This window comes from Arachis ipaensis, chromosome B05 (genome assembly GCF_000816755.2).
Source record: "Arachis ipaensis cultivar K30076 chromosome B05, Araip1.1, whole genome shotgun sequence".
Taxonomy (NCBI): Eukaryota; Viridiplantae; Streptophyta; class Magnoliopsida; order Fabales; family Fabaceae; genus Arachis; species Arachis ipaensis.
Genome location: NC_029789.2, coordinates 16,133,652 through 16,150,952, shown reverse-complemented (window position 1 = coordinate 16,150,952; position 17,301 = coordinate 16,133,652). Strand labels below are relative to the sequence as shown.

The window sequence follows — 17,301 nt, the reverse complement described above, 5'->3', positions numbered from 1 at the left end:
TGCAAAATGATTTGGACCATCTTCAAAAATCAGAACTAGAGTGGTCCAATGTGTTTCCATTAAATCCAACTATCCCTGGGCCCATATATGAATGTCACAATTTTTTGTTAGGATTATTTTTTTTGATGGGCTGTGTGATTAAAATATCTTTTGAAAGGATTTTAATTTTTATCCAAAAGGATTTTCAGTTTGATTTATTTTTTGGTTTTATTTCAAAATTTAAAATTAATTTCTAGTTTTATTTTAAAATCAAATAAAATCTTTCTTTTATGAGGTCATGCCTTTTCAAGTCTTTTCAAATGGTGATGCAGTTGCATGGTTTTGGAAATCTACTTTTGGGGTACGGTTACCAACACTCCCTCTCTTCCCTCCATAACTTCTCCTCAAATTCTTCAGTTTCTTCCCACTCTCTTTATGGCTTCTCTTCCCTCAAAAGCCTAAATATCACCAAATGAGGAAGAAAACCATTGCTAAAAAGCCTCCTCGTGAAAAAATCTTCAAGCCTCTCACAAAGCCCTCAACCCGCTCTCACGACCGAACCTTCACTCCATCTCCTTCTCCTCCTACCTCTCCTCCTCGGTGTGATCCCATGGCACGAACCAAGAATCCCTCTAGGGTTACTCCTTCCGCCAAGAAGACACCACAGACGAAAGAACCTCCATCCAAGCCAGGGTCATCGAAACCGAGTTCATCCAAGGGGAAGCGACCAGCCACACCAGAACCTCCACCCGAGTCTACACAACCAAAGTCTAGGTCTGTTCCATCACGTTCTCAAAGAGGTAAAACTCGAGTTCCTCTTAAGTCAGTTAAAGAACCAGACATTGACCCTTTTGATCACAAAGCTCACTTTTTGACTTCTCATTCGAACTATAACCCTTATAGATTCAAATCTGCCATGAACAATGATTTTTTTGAAGGGGTTATCCAGTATCGTACCCTATGTCCCTCTTTTCTCGCTGATTTGCCATCTTTGAAAAGAAAAGGTTTTCCATTTGTTGATAACTTGATTTTTCTAGACTGGAATCACCTTTTTGACATCAAAAAGCCTGTTTATCCCTTGTTGGTCAAAGAATTTTATGCAAACATGACTTATCATGAAGGCACTGCTCACTCATATGTAAAGGGCCGAGACATAGTTTTAAATAATAAAACTATCAGTGATGCTTTGAAGTACACTGATGTTGGGCCTTGTGCTTACACTTCGGTTAAGTGGGATGAAGGTGTTGGAATTTCTTATCATGATGCATTGGCACACATCTGTGAACATGTTTCTCTAATTGATGGCATTACATCCACTCACAAAGCCCTAGGATATGAGCGTGCTCAATTGCACCGAATGGTCAACCACATTATTCTGCCTCAAAGCGGCTCATATCAAAGGGTTTCCTACACTGATACTCTTGTTTTATATGCCCTTCTCACCAAAACTGAAATTTCATTTGCATACTTGATGGTTAGATATATGTTTGACTCTGTTAGGACTGAAAAGGACAAAGCACTTCCTTATGGCATGTTTCTAACTTGCATATTTGAGTATTTTGGTGTTGACTTGACCAATGAGAATTATGAAAATAGACATTCATACCTAAAGGGGGGTGGTTCAGTGAAACAGAACAAAGGACCCACTAGATCTGAAAGAGTTGTCCTAGATGATGAAGATGATGATTTTATACCTGAGGATTCTCCTGCTCCTTCCACTGAGGGTACTTCCATCTCCACTGGAAAGAAATCTGCTCTGCTGAATATGGTCAAGGATGTCGCTCAAGAGTTTGTTTCCCAATCAAATCACTTGATTGAAATGAGCAAAGAACAAAGGAAACTGGCCAGCAAGCATGAGAACTTCCTGAAGAAATCAAGGGATAGGGTGGCTGTGCTCATGACATTCATTGATAACTTTCAAAATGATGAAGACATTGCCACTGATGTTGAAGAGGAGGCTGCTTCGGAGGGGAATGGTTCTGATGCCTAGGATTTGTCTCATAAAACTGTTGCTGCTGCTCTCTTTTTGTCTCATGAATTCTGTTTCTTTAGCTACTTTTGAACTGTTTCATTTTGGATGACTGTAATAACTCTAGATATTGCTGCACCTTTGGTAGTTTAGTCAGTACTTTGCACTATGAGCTAACTCATTTCTGCAGGATGCAAGACTTTAATTTTTTGTTGATCTTGCTTATTATCCACCCTTGATGACAAAAGGGGGAGTAATAGCAATAGGATAGATCCTAGTACTTCTTTTGGGATTTTTGCTGCATTAATACTTGATTTCACATGCTGAATCATTTTGCTGATGATATTAGCTTGATGTTGGGCTGATTATGTGATGTTGCTTATCTGATATCCCTTAGCCAAGATAAATGTATTTTAGCCCTTTATTGTGCTCTCTTTAAGATCAAAGAAAAATAGGAACAAAGAGGAAAGCACAAATTCAGGGAGAGCTAATCTTGAAAAGGAAAGGGGGAGCAACATAAGAGCAAATGACAAAAATCAAAGGGAGTTTCTATACCTTACTCAATTTATTTCCTTTTTGATTATTACTTAAATCTTGTTTGTCATCAAGGGAAAGATTGTTGAGTTAAGAAATTAACTAAATTAATTAGTGATGATAAACATTATTTTTGGGCAAAATAAATAATTAGTGTTGATTAATTATATTTACTTATTACTAATTGTTTATTGTTGTAGGCCAAAATTTCATAGCCCAAATGGAATGAAAAGCAATCAGCAAGGTTGGTGGGCTGAAAGCAAAAATCAGAAGCCCAAAAGAAACAAAGCCAAAGAAATCAAAACGGGTTGCTTAATGAAAATCCAATCCAAGCCCGTATCCATCCCACAAAGCTTCTCTTGTAAGATTGAAGTCTTCACTCTTTCAATGTGCAATGTTCCTCTCCTCTCTGACTAAGTCAAATCAGAACTTCAGAAAAGTAAGAAAGAGAAAGAGAGAGAGCTTCTTCACCAAGCTAGTCACCAAAGAAGCAAGAGAGAGAAGGATTAAGCCTGAAACACAGAAATCTAAATCAGAAAATCCAAACCAAATCAAGCTTAGGTTATAGGTAAATCTTTTCCTCATACATACAACTCGGTTACATCTCTTCTTCCCAACTCTCTGCTCTATCCGAAATGGGATACAAAGGAAAGAGGATTTCTGTTCTTCTCTGCTGTGTATCTACAGTCTTAAACAAGACTTGGGGACCAAGTTGGTTTTCAAGGGCTCAGATCAAGTTGACCATTGGAAGATCTCTATGGTTGCTGCTATATGGCTTTCGGTCAAGGTGATAAAATCAGAAGGAAAGTGTCCATTCTGAGGATTTAGGAGAAAAAGTGAATCAGTGGGTTGGTGAAGCTCAAGGCTCAAGGTGTTGACCTTGGAAGAAGAACCAAGCAACATGCAAGGAGATAAAAGATGACTTTCTGTTCATTCAGAAACCAAAGAGAGAAAACCAGAGTTTGAGAATAGTGTTCTGCAAAGAAGTTCCTCTACTTGGATAATGCTTTCTTTCAAAGAAGCATTCGGCCAATACTAAAGAACTGTATCTGAGGTTTGCGAATCTGGTTTTGCAAATAGCAAAGAGGCTGCTGATGAAGTCAATCTCCTTCATGTTTTACAGATTGTAATGTACTTTTCTATGTTTATCTTTCTGTAATTTCTTGTGAGAAAAGGCATTGTGAGAAAGCTCAAGTAAAAGCCATGAGTGGAAAAAGGTTGAGTGAAATACTTGAGAGAAAAGCCTAGAGTCATTTTCAGATTTCTTTAGGTGTGTTTATGTCTTGTATCTTGTACCTGTGAGGTATCCCTTTCTTAGTTGGGTTATCACTAAGAGTGAATAGTTAGGTATTAGCATAGCCAATGTCAAGTTAGGTTAGAACTTGAGTGTGAAAGGATTGGGTCAATCCTGTGAAATTGGTGTATGTAATACTGTTAACTATAGTAAAATTTTTCCATAGTTGTGGAGGAGACTGGATGTAGGTTGCATAGCACAAGGCAACCGAACCAGGATACATGCTGGTGTTAGCTTTTCTCTTCTCTGCTGAGTTCTGTTTTCTGATATTCATGAGACAAAAATAAATTGTCTCATAAATTTCCGCTACTGAGTTCAAACAGAACCCGAATTGAAAGTTTGTTTAAAAAGGGTAATAACAGCAACTAAAAAGAAGGCATAGATTCAACCCCCCTTCTCTAAGCCTACCACAATCTTCAGTATCCTTTAATTGATAGATTAATTCGTCTTGTTTTGACTTTTCCTGTGACAACAGCAACAACTGAACGGGCTTTTTCAACTATGAAGATTATTAAAACAAGGCTTCGAAACAAGATGGAAGATGAATTTTTAGCATATTATATGATTGTATATATTGAAAAGGAGATTGCTTCAAAATTCACTTCAGAGATGATAATTGATGATTTTAGTTCCTTGAAGCATCGTCGAGCAAGTTTAAAAATACCAAAATCTTAAAGTATATAGTTGGATATTGACTTTTATATAATATAATTATTCCTTTGATATATATGCTACAAATCATATTTTGTTAATTTTTTGTTATATTATATTTTAATTTATTTTGTATTTAATTGGCCCCCTCTTATGAAATTTCTGGTTCTGCCACTGCATTTAACAACTTGTTATAATGGTAGTTGAAATAGACTGCTATAGTGTTAGTTCTCTAACATTATTATGGTAGAAAAATATATTTAATTTGTTTTGTTGCCTTCTTTTTACCACTCTTGTTGCATTTAATTTTATCAATATTATTAGTGGAAAGAGACTTCTGGATTTTGAGTGCATTAAAGATGTATTTGTTTATAGGTACGAGACACTGAGATAGAGACACAAAATCATATTTGACAGAAAAGATATGGACAGAGACAATATTTCTAAAGACATTAAATTAGTGTATTTTGTATTTTTTTTTAACAAGAAAGATAGAAAAATACTAATAAGAGACACAACTTCTTTTTTATTCTCTTTTATTATATTTATTAAATTTTTATAATTATATTTTTTATCATTATATTTTTAAAAAAAATTTGTATGAAAAAAATTAGAGTAAATTAAACTTCTTATTCTCAATATTCTATCTTGTTTTATTTTCAAAACCAAAAGCGGTCTAAAAGTAAAACAATTGTATAAGTATAAAACAATTTTAGAATAGCATTACCAATTTGCCATAGTGATCATAGGTTTCGGTTAATTAGTTCGATTAGGATACGCCCCTAATTAACGAAAAGCAGAGTGTTGTTAAAAATGCATAGGCACAATGAAATGTAGATATGCTAACATCATTGGCAGGCTCCTTTCTCGTCACCTTAATTCAAATAAAAATTAGGTAAGAAACTCACCTCAAAACAAACTTATGTTACCGATGTTACCATAATTTAGTTTTTTAACTTGGCCAAAAATAGCCATAATAAAGCCAATTTTAGCTAGCTACTGCCACTATTAAAGGGTACCATACAACTCCACCATTGGATCGTTCATACACCAAGCATTGATCAAAGAAACAAAAACACAAATACAATACGAGGTTTTAAATTTGAAAGAAAATGAGTTCTAAATTGTACCTTAGTTTCTTCATGCTGGTCATGATTGGGTGCATTGTTTCCGTGAGTTCACACAAGACGGTGCACATTGTAGGAGATAATTTGGGTTGGATTCTGCCCAAATACACTGGTTTCTACAATGACTGGGCCAAGAAGAGAAAATTTTGTGTTGGGGACAAACTTTGTGCGTGATATCTATTGTATTTCTATTTTCTAGCTACTATATACTTATGGAAATTAAATTTATTCAAGAACTAACTAATAAAAATTGCAGTGTTCAATTACAAACCCGGGTTGAACACGGTGGTGCAGGTTGAGAAAGAGGACTACGATCATTGTTCGATGAAGAAGACTCTGGCTCAGTACTTCATGGGGAACACCACTTTGACGTTGAACAATTGTGGTGACTATTATTTCATCTGCTCTGTTGGCAAGCATTGCGAGGCAAGCCAAAAGCTTAAGATCACTGTTACATAAAACAACCACTGAATTGTAACAAATTGGAGGATATCCGTGCTTTAATTGAAGTTCAACTATAGCCATGCCATGCATGCACATCTATGAATACTATGTTGGAGTATCATTTTGAATATTTTAACAAAAATATACCTTTTCGTCATCCATCAATAATACGTTATGAGATAATTTCATAGAAATATTTTACGTTGTACTCGTATGAAACGAATAATCAAGCAAGGAAATGTGGAAGAACTATAGCAAAGAATGTAAGGTTTCTTTTAGGTATTTATAAAATGAATTAAACCCAAGCATTGCACCACGAAATGTGGAAGAACTCTAGCAGGGAAAAAAATGAATAAGTGCTTTGACAATAAATGACTATGAACACCAAATGGCAAAGTAATCGTAAACGAAAAATAATAAAATCACATGATTAGTCATGGCACAAAATAGTGAATACAGATGTTTTATATAAAGATAATAACTGTAATACCAATAAATACATTTCTCAAACTCTTTTCAAATTGTTTCCAATAAATCAAACCAATTCCAACAGCAAAATCATTTTCAATAAATCAAAACTATTTCTAATATCAAAACATTTATAAAATCAAACTAATTAAAAATCAAACCATTTTCATATCTCAAATCATATCCAATTCTCATAATCATTTCCAATAAATCAAACAAACCAATTCTCAAATTCTCAAATCATTCTATCATAATCCAGAAGCCAAATTCAAGAAACCAGTCCAACAACGACCAACTCAACAAACTAAAACAACAAATTAGAATAACCAGCTTCCTCAATAATTCAATAAATCAATAAGATAAATAATCACATCCATCCAAACAGTTCAATTCAATTTATAAGACTCACATAATCATAAAAATATGTTTATTATACTATTATTAACTTATAACAACTCTTAAAAGTAAATTGAATTTTAAAAAATGCCCATACCTCAACTCGCCGAAACTCTCAAAACCAAACGCGTCAAAGCCCCTTTTTCTTTCAATTCATAGCGGCGGCGGCAACACTTTCAACCGCTCCCGTATTAGCAGGAGTCATCAAACACCATATGCAGTAGTCATAATAACTAGACCCTGAGACATTAACGTCGTAAAATCCTTAACAAACTATAACAAAATACTAACGGCAAGAGTTCCAACGCAAGAACAACTTAATATATCGAGAAAGAACCAAGAACCGAGCAACCGCAACGCCAACGGTTGACTCCAGCGAGCTCCAGCAGTGGCAGATTCGACCACCGCGACCAAAACAGCGGCGACGGTGGCCCCTGGTAGTGACGGTGATAGAACAGTGATGTGTGAGCATCTTAAGCACTTTTCATTAGCATTTCTTATAGAAAAGTCATGACTTTTGTTAGTAATTATATAATTTTTAAAACTATTCTATTAGTAAGAAAGAGACAAAAAAAATAAGGTGTTGAATATAGAGAGCATGACAATATGAGTTTGAAAGGCCAAACTAACTGAATTGTTCAACACTTACTGAGTCAAATTGCTGAAGGTCTCAGTTTAGAGGACTATAATGGGATTTGTATCATTAAGAAAGCCTTGGAGAAACAAATTCTAATGAATAATAATAATAAAGGGGTGGAAGGGAAGGCAAAGGCACTGGGCACCACTGACTAAGGAATTTGAAAGAAAAATAAGCTCAAAGAGCATCCGAGTCAAGTGCCTATGGTGCTTATATATCAAGTGGTACTTGAAAACAAAGCACTTAGAGTCACGGCTAGGCTCAAGGTTTAAAGCACCCCACCCCCAAAGAAAGAGAAAGCCAAAGGCTCTGAGCACCACTGATGGGGAATATCAAAAGAAAAATCAGTTCAAAGATCCCCCAATCAAGTGCTTGTGGTGCTTATGTATCAAGTGGTAATACTTGAAAACAAAGCACTTAAAGTCACAGCTAGGCTCAAGGTGCAAAGCGCCCAACAAAAAAGAAAATGTGCAAGGAAAGTAAATAAGCTTGCTTCAAGGTGATGATTCAAGGAAGGATCCCATAATCTAATCTGAATAGAGGTCTCGAAATATTATAACCATTTGTGTTGAATTGTGCATAACTGAAATGGCTAACCAAAATCATTTGAATTGCTACCATTCACCCTTTGCATTTCAAGCTTTAAGATTTTGAAGATTATGCCATGATTCTTTACTTGCTTGAGGACAAGCAAGAGCTTAAGTTTGGTGTTGTGATGCATCAGCATCTTAAGCACTTTTCTTGGGCATGTTTCATAGAAAATTCATGACTTTTGCTTAGTAATTATATGATTTTCAAGACTATTATATTAGTACTTTGATTTTCTTAGTTTCATGATTATTTTAGGGAAATTTTAGGAAAAGAGAAGCAAAAGCACAAGGAGGAACCAAGAATTGAAGACAAGTGCAAATAGAATTTGTGGATGTTGTAAACCCTGACCTCCTCACACTCCAATGAGCATAACTTGAGCTATAGAGTTCGAATTGAGGCAGTTCTAGTAGTATTAGAAAAATAACTTTCATAATTCTTCAACGATATATAATAGTCTATATGTTTTCTCTGGCATTATGGCGCTAAACACCGCGACATTAGCGTTTAGAACCAAACTGTGTCCAGCATCACCATTTCATTTGGGACTCCTGGTGCCAAACGCCGGTTTTTGGCTCCAGACAAGAAGTAATAAAGTGCAAAATTGCATAAAAAGTGGCGTCAAACGCCACCAAAGTGGCATCGAATGCCTACAACATTCCCGGACCCGAGAAATCTTCATAATTAATGAAGATTTGAAGACACCAAGCTTAAATTACAAGGAAGATTATTAGTTAGTCAAAGAGTCATTAAAAAAAGATTGATTCGATTTAGATTTTATTTTGTGTTGATTTAGTTTGAATTTGAATTCTAGGTTTAGTCTTAGAGGTTTTACTATAAATAGAGGACTTCCTTCCTCCCCAAGAGCACGCATTCACTCTCTGTCTCTTCCATCTTACACTCTTCATTAGTTTTAGGTTTTACATTAGATTAGGATTTGGAATTTTCTACACTATGGACAACTAATCCTCCATTGCTAAGGCTAGGAGCTCTATTTATTTTGATGGATTAATAATTATTTGTTCTTCTACTCTTAATTAATGCTTTGATTATTGTTTAAGAATTGGTTTCGTTCTTCATCTTAGGGATTAGTGATTATTGGAAAATAACTCTAATTCTACTTGAATTTTATTTGAGTTTGAAAAAGTTATATCATTAGAATTAAAGCTTGAAACCAATTTCTCATAATTCCTAATTATCTGGACTTAGTTTGGTACGTGACATATAACTGCATTATGCTTTGGGGTTCTTAGGGTTGCGTCCTTTATAAATCAGAATTTGAACTTCAGCCTCTAATGCAATTGAGTGATCAAAGGATTGATAGTTGGTTGCATTAGAGGAGATTGGATTACCTAGGAATAGAAATTTAATCACTTGGGGTTTGCCAAAAACATAATCTTTGCATGATCAAGGTAGTTGACATTGAATATTAATCCAAAAATTTAAATATCCCTAACACCCTTAACTATCTCTATCATATTATTTTCTTAACCAATTTTAGTTTGCTTTTATTTAATTCTCTATCTTTATGTTATTTGCTATTTAAATCCTAAATTTTGATTGTCTGACTAGAATAATCAATTGACTATTGTTTGCTTAATTCGTTAATCCTCGTGGGATCAATATTCACTCACCTGAGTTTATTACTTGGTACGACTCGGTGTACTTGCCATAGTTGTGGAGTGTAAATTCTGCACCAAACGGCGACTCCAATGACGGCGTGCAACTCACCGGCGACTATGGCAGCAGCGGAGGACGACATCAATGGTGGTAAAGGTAGTGGAGGCGGCGACGAATCTGCGGCAGTGGAGGCACGGCCGCGCAAACAGAAACTCCCTCCGTCGATCTCTCTCTCTTCTCAAGCTCCGCTCTCTTCAAAGCTTGCCGGCAGCGGCCGTGGAAGCTCAACGATGTCAACCCAGCGACGCGGCTCCCTCTCGCGCGTCCTTCCCCTCCATTTTCAGCAACGGTGCATGCGGGTTAGGTTAGGGTTCCACAACGGAACGGCGAGCTGGACGCGGCGGGGCGGCGATGTTTCAGGCTGGACGGAGCAGAACACGACACGAGCTGGATGCGATCTCCCTTCTCCTTTCTCTGCACTCTCCGTTCTCTCTTTCTTTTATGAGTGAGGAAAAGCTCTGTGTGTGTGTGTGATGAAGGCTTTGAGGTGGATGGCGGTATTGATGATAAGGGAGTGAGGATGAGTGTTAGGTTAGGGTTAGTGTCAATTAGAATTTTGATTTGGGAATTAGGGTTTAGGTAGAATATTAATTAAAAAATAAATTATTAAATAATTTATTATTTAATTTTTAAAAATAAAAAATCTTACACTCTTTATCTCTTTCGACGGCATGACCTAGGTTATTACGCGCTCAAACCCTCGCTCTTGCTCTCACCTTCACTCATCGTGTTTTTAATCTACCAAACCAACTTGTTTAACTCATGAAAAGCTGTTGATATTGATATTATTTTTATCCAATGAAATGTAAATATGCTAACATCATTGGCAAGCTCCTTTCTCGTCACCTAATTCAAACAGAAATTAGATAGAAAACTCATCTCAAACAAATTTATGTTACTGATGTTATCATAATTTAGTTTTTTAACTTGGCCAAAAATAGTCGTAATGAAGCCAATTTTAGCTAGTTACTGCAACTATTAAAAGGTACCATACAACCCCACCTTGGATCGTTCATACACCAAGCGTTGATCAAAGAAACAAAAACACAAATACAATACGAAGTTTTAAATTTGAAAGAAAATGAGTTCCAAATTGTACCTTAGTTTCTTCATGCTTGTCATGATTGGGTGCATTGTTTCCGTGAGTTCACACAAGACGGTGCACATTGTAGGAGACAATTTGGGTTGGATTCTGCCTAAATACACTGGTTTCTACAACGACTGGGCCAAGAAGAGAAAATTTTGTGTTGGTGACAAACTTTGTGCGTAATATCTATTGTATTTCTATTTTTTAGCTACTATATACTTATGGAAATTAAATTTACTGAAGAACTAACTAATAAAACTTGTAGTGTTCAATTACAAACCTGGGTTGAACACAGTGGTGCAGGTTGAGAAAGAGGACTACGATCATTGCTCGATGAAAAATACTCTAGCTCAATACTTCATGGGAAACACCACTTTGACGTTAAACAATTGTGGTGACTATTATTTCATCTGCTCCGTTGGCAAACATTGCGAGGCAAGCCAAAAGCTTAAAATCACTGTTACATAAAACAACTACTGAATTATAACAAATTGAAAGATATTCGTGCTTTAATTGAAGTTCAATTATAGCCATGCCATGCATGCACATCTATGAATACTATGTTGGAATATCATTTTGAATATTTTAACAAAAATATACCTTTCCATCATCCATCAATAATACGTTATGAGATAATTTTATAGAAATATTTTATGTTGTACTCGTATGTATCGAAATGAATACTCATTTCTTTATTATTATTATATATTATTATCGGGGCGAGATGCTAGTAATTACTAATTAGTCATATCTTATTAAGGTTGAAACGTTTTTTTAGGTCCATCTCCCATCTAGGAGGCCCAATGTATTTATAAAATTCGTAAACCCAAGCATTGCACCACGAAATTTGGATGAACTTTAGCAAGGGAAAAAAATTGAACAAGTGCTTTGACAATAAATGACTATGAACCGCAAATAGGCAAAGTAATCATAAATGAAAAATAATAAAATCACATGAGGAGTCACGGCATTAAATACAGAAGTTTATATGAAGGTAATAACTGAAATATGAATAAATATATATTATATGAAATAATTTAATTAAATATGTTAAATAATTTAATAATTTTTAAATATGTGTATAAAGATATTTTTAATGAGAAATGATCTAATATTATCTAGTAATTAATTCACAAAATATAAATAAAAGTAATAACGGCCGACGTAGGTAATTTAAAATTGCAATAAATAAATGAACGGAGTTTTCATAGTGGCAGTCTGTGCTGCTCTGCCAAAATGAGCAGCGTTATGTAACTCTCTAGTCAGTAGGGGACTCCAACTTTAAATCGGGCTCCAGCTTCCAATGGATAAGCCCAACATTGCTCTGGCCCAGAACATGATGCGGCTCATCAATAAAACAAAAAATAAAACCAAGTTGGGTTGGTCTAGTGGTTAGCTCACTAGTCCGCTTAAGCAAGTGTCGGGATATTTAATATAAAATATCATGGATTAAGTTATGTTTGGTTTAAAATAAATATAAAAATTAAAAAATAAATTTAAAATTTAAAAAATTAAATAAAAATATTATTAAAATTTAGTGTTGAGTTTCCGAAATTTTAATCCCTACAACAATTCCAATCTCCAATCTCAGTTAGTAGAAACAAATACTACCGTATAGAACATTGAAATTAATAGGTGGGACCGCAGTCACAATCTTGTGGATGAAACAAAACAATATTGATTGGCTGGATAAGACGTGTCGTTGGGGACCAAGCAAGCCACCATGTTACACATTTGCGCTAAACCAGAGAACAACCTCTTGTGTTGATGGTTACATGAACGGCTGGGATTCAATCTCTTGGGCCCGAAAGAACTATAGCAAAGATCCTCTCTGATTCTCAATCCATACGTGTAACCGTCTCTTGGCATTTTTCGGTTTTCTTCCTCTCTGTCTTCTTATGTTTATCTGCTTCAGCAACCGCAACCTTGTGTTTCTTGAAAGACCAAATTACCTCATCAAATTCAAAGCAATTAGTATTCTTCATGGGACATTATTATACTCTTGTCTCAATTTTCTTCTAAAAAAAATGAATTATTGGTATACCAAATTTATTATTTGGAATTCAGCCAATTCAACAGGATTATGAGTATGGATCTATTAGATTTTTCTCTATACTATTTAATACATAAATAAACGATGATGTCTAATTATGTGAATTTTTCTTCATGTAAAAATAATATAAATAATTTAAAATATTTGACGAAATTTTGATAATAGGCAGCATTAGTTCATACTTCATGATATAACGATGGAAAGTGCATAGGGGGATGAGGGTAGGGGACCAGATAAGGTAGAAGCCCAAGAAGGGCCCAAGTGGGCTAGGTTAATTATGGTTATGAGTGTGTGAAAAATCCCAGTTGTAGAAAATGCCAACATCATAAGCAGGCCAGGCCTTTTTCTCAAATATATAAAACATTGGATGCATGGTTAATCACTTAATCTAGCAGACAACGACACCTCTGTCTCTGTGGCCTAACGTCCCCATTGATCACACACACTCACACATATGCATGATTTGCCTTTCATTCATTCAAGTGGATCATTAATTATTCATTGCACATGACTCTCTCTGTGAAGTAGCTAGTACTGAACTAGTGTCATGCTACACAGACATAGATGCGTCTTTTAAAACAAGGAAAGAGACGCATGCACGTCTATTAGTATCAATGAAGAGCATGTTTGTCGATCATTTTGATTATTTCTTAAGCGATAAGATATTATTATTATTATTTCAACTTTATTTGGTTACATTTTTTTGCATGATATACATGGTCCATGGAGATCAACTACAATAAGCCTTTTCTGACTTGCTACTTGCTAGTATGGAGTATATGGAGAATACAACGTATAAGACAAATATATTTTTCGCTCTGCATCCTGCAATATTGTTTTTATTTGTATATAATATTATAATATATAATATTGGCAGCACCACCTAGCGTACCATGATAGGCACAAGAGCTATATCTACCGTTACGAAACATAGGTTCTCTCCCCCTGGATTAATTTTCTTGGCAGATATATAATAGCTATTTTTTCAAAAAAATATATATTATATTTTTACGTGCCGCATTGCATTCAACATCTAATCTAAGGCACTCTGACAAATTTATACATCATAATTCTCAAACCGCTAAAATTGTATAACACTGACAATATATATCCTGATAATACTACTAGACAATTAATTTACATTTTTTTGTATAGTTAATAAAAAGGGAGGCAATGTTTCTTAATCAAGATGATTTAGAAGTACTAAGTAGTACGCAGATGAGAAATGTTGGAGGAAAAACGGCTAATTGTGTTATTATTGAACTTTTTACTTTTTTGGAAGTGACAAATTGTAATCTTCATGGGTTTGATGAGCTTTTGATGCTTACTATATACATATATATCATGATGATATCAAATATTCCCTGTCTGTATGTTGCTTTTTTCATTGACCGTAGACCTTCGTTCCGTTCATTTTCAAAATGAGATAAATAAACAAAAAGGGTACAAATTCAATACACAAGTCACAAATAGTTAGTGTCAATAATTAGTAATAAAAGCTTACAATAATATCAAATGTATCGTCACCGCCAGTGTGTTTTTAAAAAAAGAAAAACGGAGAAAGGTAACGGATGTGACATGCGTAACGGCGGAATTGAAATGGGTACGAATTTGTGCTTTTATGATGTTGAGGAGGGTGAGTGGTGAGTGGTGAGTGGTGACAAGAAAAGTGTCCAAGTATAGTGGTGCCACTTGCACCCTATCTTCTGTTATTGTGTCAGAAATTGGGTTAAACCCAAAGGCCGAAACGCATTTTCATGTTGCCTTCTACCCTTCAACCTCAACCTCAATTCCAATTTTACCTGCCACTTGGCACCTCAAAGTTCCTCTCTTCTTTTTCTTTTGCTCTTATTTTGAGTAGTTGGGAAACAGGCCTCAATTTGGCCTAAACAGAAAATCTAAATTGGAAAGAAGTCTACTGGTAATCTATCTTTAGTTTTGGCTTTTGATGGGGGCCGAAAGCCTTGGCCTCTTCCTTTCCTCTATTTGCTTTCGGCATTAGAAACAAACAATGCCACAAAACAACTTAAGGGTTGACTTTCTATCTTTGAATTCTAGACCAAATTGACTAATTTTGCATTATTTGTACCCATAATTTCCCCTCCTCCTTTTTAACAGTCAAATTAACTTCTTTATGGATAGTTCATAAAAGACAGGTTAGAGGGGGTTTTTTTTTTTTTTACAAAGAAAGTTATTATTTATTTATCAATAACTTGTGAAAATCAATCTCCCGAATAAATTATGTAAATAAAGTAATAAACACACAATAAATTGTATTTTTTCTTTTGAAAAAAAAAAAGCTGAATATTTTAACACATTTATTGTATGTACACTAGACCAGACTTTTACCTGCATGCCAGCAAGATTTATCCAATCTAAATCCAACATGCAAACCCAAATTAGTAAGTTTGCATTAAATTGCTGCCACTTTTGCTGAATAAGAATTTTAAAAATATATATGAATTCATTTCAATGTTATTTGAGTTAAACCTCAAAATAATTTTTAAGATTGGCCGTTTCATCGAAAAATGTTTAAAACTCTAGTTATACCGTAAAATTTTTTATTCTAATACATATTTTAAATGTTCGTGATATGAATAGTTTAAATATTATTTAATAATTATTAATTTATATTTTTAAATATTAAAAATGTTTAATTTAATTTTATATGTTTTAATTTTGTTAATTTAATTATTAGATTAGATTTTANNNNCCATATATTTTAGTTTTTTCTAATTTAGATATTAGATTGGATTTTATATTAGTGGACTTAGAATTTATTTTGACCTAATAAAAAGTTATAAATACCTTCTAAATTATTGTAGCCGTCACAGAAAAATCAAAGGAGTGCCAAAATATTTGTTAGTTTCATGATAAAACTATAATATGGACAAGTGAGATTGAGTGAATCCGAAGTCCCTCTCTTGTATCGAAAAATTTGGTAGAATATTAAGTAATTTTCTTCGATTCAATTTTTGAACTATGGTGTGGATAAATTAGGTTGAGTGAGTCCTTATATAAAGAAATTAGATAAAAAGTATAATGCTTTTTTTTTTATTCAATTTCAATATACTATTTTAAAAATATTTGGTAATAAAATAATATTAACAAAAAGCTGTCAAAATTCATTACTTTTAACTTTATTTAATGCATCATACAATAAATAAATGCTAAATAAAATAAGTTTAGATTGTTTGATAGATTATTTTTTATCTCTCTAACATTATCGATCTTTTTTATTAAATTTTAGTTATTATTTATCACATTTTCTTTCCGTTGAATTACTCATTACATCGAGAATAATTTGACAGATATCTTTTCACTTGAACTAAATAAAACAATATTACTTTAGTTTTGACGCTAAATAATTAATAAAACGATGTTATTTAACTTTAATAAATCACAAAATATGTTATGTACATAACATATGACTATTAGGCTGCATTTATTTTTTAGAATATGATGGGAGAAGATACTGAGAATAAGACATAAGGGACAGAGATACAAAATTTTATATTTTTGTATTCTATTTGGTGATTAACTAGAATAAATTATAAAAACTTAATTTATTCTCATTTTTTTCATTAAAAAATTTGAGATGAAAAATATAATAATAAAAAAATATAATTATGAAAAATTAACAAGAATAATAAAAAAATAAAAAATAAATTGTGTCTCTTGTTAGTGTCTTTGTGTCTTTTCTGTATGTCAGAATAGACACAAAATACACTAATCCAGTGTCTCTAGATACATTGTCTCATCTTCCCTGTCAAATACGATTTTATATTTTTGTGTCCCTCTCTCTCTCAGTGTGAACAAAAGCAGTCTGAAGTAGGGCTGGCAATGGGTAGAGTAGGGTTTGGACCCTACCCTAACCCTACCCGCGGATTGAAAATTTTATTAAAACTCTACCCTACTCTATTCGCGAGTTGAGAATCTCTCAATCCTAACCCTACCCGCACCCTAAAATTCTAAACCCTACCCTAAAATTCTAAATCCTAAAATTCTATCAAGATTCAAAAACTTAATGATATTTAAATTCGATTGCCTTATAAATGACAAAAATATTCGCACATATTTCAAAAGGTAATAGAATAGTATGTTCGTTGACATGTTCATGAGTTATGTGAAAAAGAAAAGAAAAGTTATCTATCTAAGAAATATTAACGGTAATTGCTTATTAGTTATCAGCGAAAGAAAATAAAATAAAGTTAATTTAGTGCGATCTAGAAGTAAATAAACCGTGAAAGTTTAGAAAATTTTACCTCATTACCCTTGTTAAATTATATGTGAAAAAACAGGGAGAGACAATGAAGATTTTAATTTAAAATAGAAAAAATATTATTAAAATATATTAAAAAATAACTTTAATTTTAATAATATTTATATAATGA

At 33.7% G+C, this 17,301-nt stretch overlaps 1 protein-coding gene across 1 annotated transcript; it reads left to right on the top strand.

Annotated features, from left to right (window-relative positions):
* On the top strand, window positions 452–6,013 carry LOC107640250 (swi5-dependent recombination DNA repair protein 1 homolog). Its single transcript, XM_016343787.1, has 3 exons — window positions 452–983; window positions 1,605–1,870; window positions 5,849–6,013. Exons 1-3 carry the CDS (start codon window positions 452–454, stop codon window positions 6,011–6,013), a joined length of 963 nt encoding a protein of 320 aa, XP_016199273.1.

Bases quoted from the DNA above. Each gene is read 5' to 3' on its own strand.
- LOC107640250 (XM_016343787.1), top strand. From the start codon at position 452: ATGAGGAAGAAAACCATTGCTAAAAAGCCTCCTCGTGAAAAAATCTTC. The intron at 984-1,604 runs GTTTTCCATTTG...GGGGTGGTTCAG, and splicing joins GCCATCTTTGAAAAGAAAAG to TGAAACAGAACAAAGGACCC. The intron at 1,871-5,848 runs GTGCTCATGACA...ACGGTGGTGCAG, and splicing joins AATCAAGGGATAGGGTGGCT to GTTGAGAAAGAGGACTACGA.